General features: G+C 48.3%; 1 protein-coding gene across 6 annotated transcripts in view; it reads left to right on the top strand.

Annotated features, from left to right (window-relative positions):
* The window catches only part of LOC308175196 (transducin-like enhancer protein 3-B), a 22,489-nt gene extending 15,700 nt beyond the window's left edge, over positions 1-6,789 (top strand). For all 6 annotated transcript variants that reach the window (XM_080550910.1, XM_080550912.1, XM_080550909.1 and 3 more), the window contains 8 exons: positions 72-247; positions 908-984; positions 1,481-1,730; positions 3,002-3,249; positions 3,877-4,024; positions 4,452-4,602; positions 5,133-5,209; positions 5,726-6,789. In XM_080550910.1, the coding sequence (XP_080407036.1) occupies positions 72-247; positions 908-984; positions 1,481-1,730; positions 3,002-3,249; positions 3,877-4,024; positions 4,452-4,602; positions 5,133-5,209; positions 5,726-5,833 (1,235 nt within the window). In that variant the 3' untranslated portion in view covers positions 5,834-6,789. The remainder of the gene's footprint in view (positions 1-71; positions 248-907; positions 985-1,480; positions 1,731-3,001; positions 3,250-3,876; positions 4,025-4,451; positions 4,603-5,132; positions 5,210-5,725) is intronic.
* The last annotated feature ends 2,853 nt before the right edge of the window (positions 6,790-9,642 follow it).

Genomic DNA, 9,642 nt, shown 5'->3' on the forward strand with positions numbered 1-9,642 from the left:
ATCCTCCCTCTCTTCCTCCCTCCCTCCCTCTCTCTCCCTCTCTCTCTCTCTCTCTCCCTCCCTCTCTCTAGCTGCCCCTGCCCTGCGCACCCCCCTCTCCATCGCCGGCTCTTACGCCACGCCCTTCGCCATGATGGGGCACCACGAGATGAACGGCTCCCTGACCAACCCCGGGGTCTACGCCGGCCTCCACATCTCCCCTCAGATGAGCGCCGCCGCCGCCGCCGCCTACGGACGCTCGCCCATGGTACGGACTCACACACACACACACACCATTACCGTTGCACTTCCAACACCTCACACATCTATTATCTGCATTCGCCAGACACACAGCTGTCGTCACTAAAAATACCTTCTCGCAATACGACCCGCCGACCAATTAAGACATCCATTTTTCCGTATTCCACTTAATTCACTCTCTTCCAATATTTCTTTAGAATTGGTGTTGCTCAGCTCGTCTGTGTACAGTGTTAGGCAGACAGAGGCAAGCCTCGCAGATAACTCCCTCGTCTTTGATGTCGGCTCGCGCGGAACAGTGCCGGAAGGGGGGCGGTGGGGGGTAGAGGGGGGGGGGGGAGCAAGCAACGCTCCCACAAAACTGTTGTCTGTTTGAACGTCTACCAGGCTCTCATTAGCATTAGCAAGTGGGATGTTGTTGCCTTGTGTAAAGCCCCTTTTATGCCGCGCTTCGGAACGAGGCAGGGGATCTATCTGCCTTTCAAGAAATGTAGATTACACATGGGCCTTTTGAAATGTAATACGAAATATGCCTTGAGGGGGGTGGCATGGAGATAGCGATAGCACGTTAGCCTAACCTAGTTTTAGCACGCTAGCGTACCGTAGTATGTCCCGGTGTGTAGCCACGATGCTAACTGTCGCTGTGTCTTGTTTTTCTTTTCTCCCCCAGGCGGGGTTTGACCCTCACCCTCACATGAGAGCTCCAGGTCTGCCAGCCAGCCTCACGTCCATCTCCGGAGGGAAACCGTGAGTCTCAACCTCCTCCTCCGCCCACGGTGGTGCAGTCCTTACAGGGCTACAGGCTAATAGCGCCGTTAAAGCTAATCCTACCGCTGTTGGTTTAGACTGAACACTGGCCCCTTTTGGCTTGGTGTCGTAGAAGGGTTGGCATTTTGGTTCCAATGTTGCCCATATTAGCTCAAACGCATTCCCTTTCTTTTTTTTGTATTAAGGTCAGAAAGGTTTTTTTTTTTTTTTTAAATGGTAATAATTTCTAGTTCTTCTAGTTCTTTTTCTTCTTGTTTTTAAAAATAAAAAGAATCTCTATTGAATATAGAATGTTTTCCTTTTCTTTTCTGTATATTTATATATTTTGTTTCTTTTCATTATTACGACTCGATCCTTTCAGTTTGTAAAGCGTCTTTGAGTGTCTAGAAAAGCGCTATATAAGTCTAATGTATTATTATTATTATTATGATTATTATTATTATTAATATGCGTCTCCTCCTCTCCTCCCTGACAGGGCTTATTCTTTTCACGTGAGTGCCGACGGCCAGATGCAGCCGGTCCCTTTTCCCCCGGACGCACTGATTGGCCCGGGCATCCCGCGCCACGCCCGCCAGATCAACACGCTGAGCCACGGGGAGGTGGTGTGTGCCGTCACCATCAGTAACCCCACCCGCCACGTCTACACCGGGGGCAAGGGCTGCGTCAAGATCTGGGACATCAGCCAGCCGGGAAGCAAGAGCCCCGTATCCCAACTGGACTGTCTGGTAAGGACCCGCCCCCCCCCCCCCCGCCCACTTAGATAAGACCACCCCCACCCCCCCAGACCCTCCTTAGATAAGTCACAGAGGTTAGAGACGTCCAACATCATTTAGCCGACAACGCCAACCGTGTGTACAAGACGTGTGACATTGTCGATGTAGAATTACTCAGAATGAGTTGTTGTTATGATGCTACTGACATGTACAATGTTATACATGTCCTCGTCATAAACCCCAAAGCTCTTTGGAATGATCCCAGTATTGTGTGTCCCCTAACTTCCCTAACTTCACGCTCCATCCATCCATCCATCCTACACACGCTCCCCCCCCTCCCCCTCCTCCTCCGTCTGCTTGGGTGAACCAGTGTAACGTGAATAATTCAGCAGACCGTCTCATTGGCCCTCCGGAAAAAAAGAAAGAATCCTTTCGAAAAAAAAAAAAAAAAGGCTGAGTAACGACGTCCCCGATCGTCCCTCCCCGCCCGCCATTATACACGTCATTAGTCACCGCGAGACGGCGAGACGCTCTCCTTCCTCAGTCGGATACTGTCAGCCTCCGCCTTCTCTCTCCTCCCCTTCTCTCTCCTCCTCACTCAGGGTAAGAGAGAGAGAGTGCTGGTGTAGTGTGATGGGGGGGAGGGGGTTCTGATGGAGCAGAGTGTGATGAGGTCTTGATAAAGCTCTCACAGAGCTGTTTAATTCGTGGCGGAGAGCCCTGACACCTATTGATCCCCCCTCTTTTCCCCACCCCGGCCGTGGACACAGTCCAGCAACACTCTTCCCTTGTTAAGAGCGAGAGGACGAGGCGCTCCCTCCTTCACACCCCGCGGAGAAGGAAACCCACAATTTTATCCTCTCTCTCTCTCTCTCTCTCTCTCTCTCTCTCTCTCTCTCTCTCTCTCTGTCTCTCTCTCTCTGTCTCTCTCTCTCTCTCTCTCTCTCTGTCTCTGTCTCTGTCTCTGTCTCTGTCTCTGTGTCTGTCTCTTTCTCTGTCTCTCTCTCTCACTCTCTGTCAGAAAATGCACTGCTTCGGCGGTAACTAGGGCTCGGGACGCTCTGCTCTGATGTGTTTTTCCGAGCGCGGTCGCTCGGGGGATAGTTGTTGTGACAACTTTGAAATGCGACTGTTTTTAATAAAGATACAACTGATTTAGAATAGTTTGGGAGATTCTTTCCCCCATCCCAACCCAGTCATTAAAACCCATAGTAAATGTCTCTGTCTCTCTCTTTCCGTCTCTCTCTCCCCCCCCCCTCCCCCCCTCTCCGTCCACCCCCCAGAACAGGGACAACTACATCCGCTCCTGTAAGCTGCTGCCGGACGGCCGCACCCTGATCGTGGGCGGCGAGGCCAGCACCCTGACCATCTGGGACCTGGCCTCCCAGACGCCCCGCATCAAGGCGGAGCTCACCTCCTCCGCCCCCGCCTGCTACGCCCTGGCCATCAGCCCCGACGCCAAGGTCTGCTTCTCCTGCTGCAGCGACGGGAACATCGCTGTCTGGGACCTGCACAACCAGACCCTAGTCAGGTGAGGAAGGGGGAGAGGAGGGGGGAGGATGGGGGGGGGAGCTCCACAACCAGACCCTGGTCAGGTGAGAAAGGGGGAGAGGAGGGGGGGAGAGGAGGGGAGGGGACATATCAGATATTATTGGGTCAGTGAAATCAATCGGGGGGGGCAATTAGACCTGCTCACCCAAGCAGGCTTCACCGCTGGTTCCTACTCAATCCAGACGTACCTAGGAACCAATAGGTCAATTTGAGAAATCGGCATACGTGTGAATTTATGGAAAATCTGGGATTAGGGGCGAGATCTCTCCTTGTTTGATGAACCCTGAGGTATCTTTTTTTGTAATCAGTATTTTATTGAATTTTTCAATTAACACATTTCTTGACTTATACAACTTTTGTATAAAATGGTAACAATATCACAGAATAAGTCTTGCTGTCATCAAACAGAAATAATACAGAGAAAATAACAAAATATAAAATAAAATTAAAAATTAAAAAAAAAGCACCCATAGATTACATTCATCACTCATCCAATTTTTCAACTTAAGTCTTACAACCGACTAGCAATATATCCCAAGTAGCCTCCCCATGTTGAACCCTGAGGTGTCTTAACGCCGTCCCTCTCTTGGTCATGGGGGTTTTGCAGGCAGTTCCAGGGCCACACTGACGGAGCCAGCTGCATCGACATCTCTCACGACGGCACCAAGCTGTGGACCGGCGGGCTGGACAACACCGTCCGCTCCTGGGACCTGAGGGAGGGCCGGCAGCTACAGCAACACGACTTTACCTCTCAGGTACGGACACACACGCACACACGCACATACGCACACACACACACACACACACACACACACACACACACACACACACACACACACTACCACTGTCTGCACCACTTTGACATCCTGAAGGTACCACACACACACACACACACACACACACACACACACACACACACACACACACTACCACTGTCTGCACCACTTTGACATCCTGAAGGTACCACACACACACACACACACACACACTACCACTGTCTGCACCACTTTGACATCCTGAAGGTAACACACACACACACACACACACACACACACACTACCACTGTCTGCACCACTTTGACATCCTGAAGGTAACACACACACACACACACACACACACACACACACACACACACACTCCTCTGTATTTCCCCCCTCCTCATCTCCATCCTCCTCCTCCCAGATCTTCTCCCTGGGCTACTGCCCCACAGGCGAGTGGCTGGCCGTGGGCATGGAGAGCAGCAACGTGGAGGTCCTCCACCACACCAAGCCTGACAAGTACCAGCTGCACCTGCACGAGAGCTGCGTCCTCTCCCTCAAGTTCGCCTACTGTGGTAGGTCACCTCTAACATAACCCTCTAACATAACCCTCTAATATAACCCATCTCTCTGTAGCTTCCCTTTTCATTAATAGATTGTGAGTCTGACCCACTAATAGGTTGTGAGTCTGACCCAATGGACCTATCGCTAAGCCACGCCCCAAAATAGAAATTGTCCAATCATATCACAGCAAAAGTCACGACAGGCAGAAAACTCGGACAAACAACTCGCTAATATCTGATGGTGAAAAGCTTCGAGACTAAATATTCTTGTCATCTTTAAAAAACATGTCTATTACTTGCTGTGGTAAATCAGAAATGTGCCAACTCCCGCCATTGTAAGTCACTGAATTCATTCAGTCACAGTCGGTCAGTCAGTCACTGTCAGTGAAGCGTTGTTTGTTTATCCGAGTTTTCAAAGGGGGCGTGGCTTAGCGATATGTCCATTAGTCAACAAGTGCATCATTCAGTTCTCATTGGTGAACTGAAAAAAAATGTCCTGTCTCTCCGTCTCGTAACGGTCGTCTGTGGTTTCCTGTGTAAAGGTAAATGGTTCGTGAGCACAGGGAAGGACAACCTGCTGAACGCCTGGAGGACGCCCTACGGCGCCAGCATATTCCAGGTACGCACCGATCAATACCGCTGGCTGGCCAGTAAGGGGAAATACAACGTGTTTGGTTCCAAAAGGGCGCATACATACACACACACACATACACATACACATACTCAAACTCACACATCCAGTCACACAAGGACAGGCAGTGTACTTTTTAACCCCATTTCTAGGGCCATGTTAGGTTGTGGTTGCTGTTTGTTTTTCCGAATGAGCAGCTGAGTGGGTGAGTGTAACTGCTGACTGGGTTGACGGCGGCTATTAGAACACAAGCAAAGTTCAAAGGTCAACAAAGTTCCTCCACTTAGGTGAATGGACGACTGTATCGAGAAAAAAAACCCTGAGCTAACTGCTATCAATTCAAAATAGACCTGTGGGGTTGGTTTGCATAAAAAACCCATCTCTTAGACAAACCAAGCAAGTTGTTTGTGACTCCTGATTTAGTTTAGGGCAGCAGAACTCTTGAAAAAAGGGATTCTCGCTAATACTATCTATTTTTTCTTTTCCCTTTTTTATCGCCTTTAGTCAAAGGAATCATCTTCTGTCCTGAGCTGTGACATTTCGGCAGACGACAAGTACATCGTGACAGGGTCTGGGGACAAGAAGGCCACCGTCTACGAGGTCATCTACTAGAAAAACTGCGGTCGTCTACTTCAGGACACCGCTGGGAACTCGACAGTTGGAGCACTTTGGACTGGCCCAATGGACAGAGCTGCTGGCCCCTCCTGTCTCCCCCCCTCTCTCTCTCCTCCTCCTCCTCCTCCTCCTCCTCCTCCTTCACTCATCCCGCACTCCTTCCCTCAAAGACCACACCGGGATTGGACTCCACAGACAATTGGCAGTCAGTTTTGCTCTGGATTGGTTTACGCGGAGGCACTGTGGACTACGATTGGCCTTTGACCTTGGATATCAGCCTGGTGTATCTAAGCAACATTGCAGACTGGACTGTGGACACAGAGGAAGTAAATATTGTTTTGCTGGTATTTTGTCTTATTCTTTTTTTTTCTTTTCTTTTTTGGTCTGTACCTGGGCTTGTGTTTTTGATTTAACTTCTCTTTTTTTTTTATGCAATGAATGTTTCCTTAACGTGACTCGATGGAGCGGTGCTTCATCCTAGGAACGGATGCTCCCTGGACCACTTGTGAAAAGTGTATATAATGAAGTAAATAAAGACATTTTATATATATATAAATATATATATATATTATAAATATATATATTTTCATGTCCTGGTGTACTTGTGACGGCTCTCTTTCAACCTCTCCCGTCTGCTTGATATTCAAGGGAGATCAGAGAGTAAAGCAGAAAACTCTTTTTGAAAGGATTTAATTCCAGTTTTTTCTCAAGCACATTTCCCCAGGCTGACCTTTACAGAAATCCAATAGAAATGGAATAAAGAGCAGAGGTGGGGGGGGGGGGACACAAAAACAACTATTGGGAGTTGGAATGTTTTAAGGCTCAAACACGCATTCTGGACGACGGCCTTTTATGGAGCTACAAAGGTCCTGAGGAAGTGGGGCCTGCCGGGTCAGGCAGAGCCACGGACCGCCATGGAAGAACGCAGGACCCCACTGGGGGGGCGGCCTTAAGGAGAAGACTATGGGGGGGGGGGGTGGACGGCGATGGTAGAGTAATTAATGTACATTGAAATGATATTAAAAAAAACTTTTCTTAAGTTCACTAACTGTACTACTTTGTCTGTGCCCTTCTGCAATGTCTCTTTGTGTGTTTCTAATTATGAGGGTATGGGGTGGGCTGGGGGGTGAGGGTCCAGTTGATGTTTATTCTCCTAGTGGACCTCAATCCTATGGACTCGTGCTATGGGCTGACTAACTGAATGACACAGTGCTTCTTGTGAGCCTGACACAATTTAAATAGGACATTGAATCTTGATCTTATTGACATGAGGTAGGTGATTACAGGGGTGTCTGCCTGCTCTGATGGACACAGTTGCTTGTATCTGATTTATCCGTACAGCATTTTTCCTGGAATAGCTGAAGCTTTAGAGGGTTCACCATCCAGACTATCCAGGGGCTCTAGTGAGTCCCAGTCTATCACTCAAACAATATCCAGTGCCTGTAAGTGGAAGAGTGGGTGGGGGTGGTTTTGGTCCATTAAATGGACTACGCTATTTCTCAGCAAATGTCATCAGGGGGTTTATTTGGTGAGGTGAAAAGAAAGTTCACAATATTGCAGCTTGAAATATATTGTATATTAGTGCAGACAGCATTAAAGACTCATACCTGTTACCCACCAAAACATCTATATCTGAGGGATAATGATCAGGATGAGGAGGATGGGGGGGGGGGTGAATGCTCTAATTCTCCGCTGAGCCCTGTTACCTACCTGCCTTCCCTACAGTTATAACAAGGAGTGAAATGCAAAAATATCCACTTCACACCAAAGTATGTAGCAAACTGTGTCAGCACTGAACATATTGTACAGTTGTTAATAATTCAATAAACTGTTTTTTCTTTTCTTTTTTAGACGGACGTCTCTTCATTTCAGTGCAGTGCGATATATATATATTTACTGTGTGCGTGTGTGTGTGTGTCTGTAGGTGTGAGTCAGAGGGCTTGTGTCCAGACATGGCCCAGTGTTGGCCCGCTGTTGAAAAGACTAATGGTGGAGATGAGATGAGAGGAGACGTGTAGCTGAGGACAGGGTGTGTAGCCAAAAAACGCCATGTGACTTTAGCGCGTCACGCTGCTGCCTCAGCTCTTTACTGAGACCATAGACACACACACACACACATACAGGTATGCTATTGGGTTATACAATCTGGGTATATGGGGTTAATGACATTTTGGTGACCTGAGGAGACTTTTTCAGGGTTCCCACGGGTCCTTGAAATCCTTGAAAGATTGTGAATTTGAGGAAAAAAAGACGTAGACATTGGGTCATTGAAAGTGCTTGAATTCGCCTCTCTCTCAAAAAAATAATAATATATATATTCAAAAATGTTTTACTTAGCTCATCAACTAGTAAATAAGTCACTGTATTGCTTAACTTTACACATATTTCACAATATATTGTTTTGTTTGTCTGTGCTGTGAGAAGGAGGCAAGAGACCATCTAATGTTCACACATTCAAGCCTCTCTTTTTAATTGTTGTCTGTGAGCGGATAGTTCCTATTATATAAATTCTCATCTAGATCTGTCTCAAACTATGCTGTGTTGGGTCCTTGAATTTGAGGGAATTGAGTCTTGAAAGTCCTTGAAAGGTGCTTAAATGTGATGTTTCAGAAGGTGTGGGAAGCCTGCTTTGTGTTTGGAGGGAGCTCTATTGAATGAGGTTAATGATTTGATAAATCAGGAGTTGAGGACGACTCCCTTTGATGAAAGAAGCCGGTACAGTGTGTGAGTTGTCCTCCACACCCTAGCCATGACGGCAGCATGACATGCTATCATGTTAACGTGACGTGTTAGGTCAGTCAGCTCCTGCAGGTCCTGAGGCCCCTCTCCTCCTCCCTGCTCCATGGCTGATCCATTCTGCCACCCCCTCCCCCCCCATGTTTCTCTTCTCTCTCACCCTCTCCTTACCACAGGTACCTTCAGCATTCATTTGCACATTTTGCAGGGGGGCTGGCTTGGTTGTGTGTGTGTGTGTGTGTGTGTGTGTGTGTGTGTGTGTGTGTGTGTGTGTGTGCGTGCGTGCGTGCGTGCGTGTGCGTGTGTGTGTGTGAAGGGCTCTCAAGTCTCGTGCATTGGGCGTGAGACACACGCATTTCAACCCGTTCACACGCCACACCTTGTCTCACGCCCAATGCGTGAGTCTTGAGAGCCCTGGTGTGTGTGTGTGTGTGTGTGTGTGTGTGCGTGCGCATGCGTGAGCACATGCATGCGGATACTACTTATGGTAGGAAAACATTTGACTGATGTAATGGGTATAACAAGCCATTTTGGTCTTATCTAGATAGCAACGACTGTAGCGGTGGCACTCTCTCTCTCCCACACACCGAGAACAGCAGTAAATGAGCAGTAAGTGCCTCTAGATAAGAGTTTCAGGCTGCATTGAGCTCGGAGCACTCACTGGGGACCTGTTAAAGCAAACGGGAGGCAAATGCCTGCTTAGGAATGGATGCAATTCTTGTCTAAACATCTTGCTTTGCTATCGGGGGGTTTTAGGTGACCCTGAATTGATTTAGTCCTGCTATGTGTAGAAGAAAACCACCGTTGTATGTGGTGCTTAGCTATGCTAACGCTAAGCCGCAGGGAACGTAAACGAACCTGACGCTGATGCTCAGCACCCGTAGTGTACACAAGGTGCTCGTTATCCATGGAACGAAAGGAAGGCCCTTCACGTTACTACTGTCTATCGTAGCAATAGATAGGTGGGCCCGCTTATGATTCACAGATTATGTTCAATTAAGTACCAGGGAGAGGAGAAGAGAGGCAGACTTAAGCCAGTGAGGAATATGATTATTGACCCCCCCCCCCCA

The sequence above is a fragment of the Nansenia antarctica genome (genome assembly GCF_963989245.1).
Source record: "Nansenia antarctica genome assembly, contig: SCAFFOLD_300, whole genome shotgun sequence".
NCBI classification, from domain to species: Eukaryota; Metazoa; Chordata; class Actinopteri; order Argentiniformes; family Microstomatidae; genus Nansenia; species Nansenia antarctica.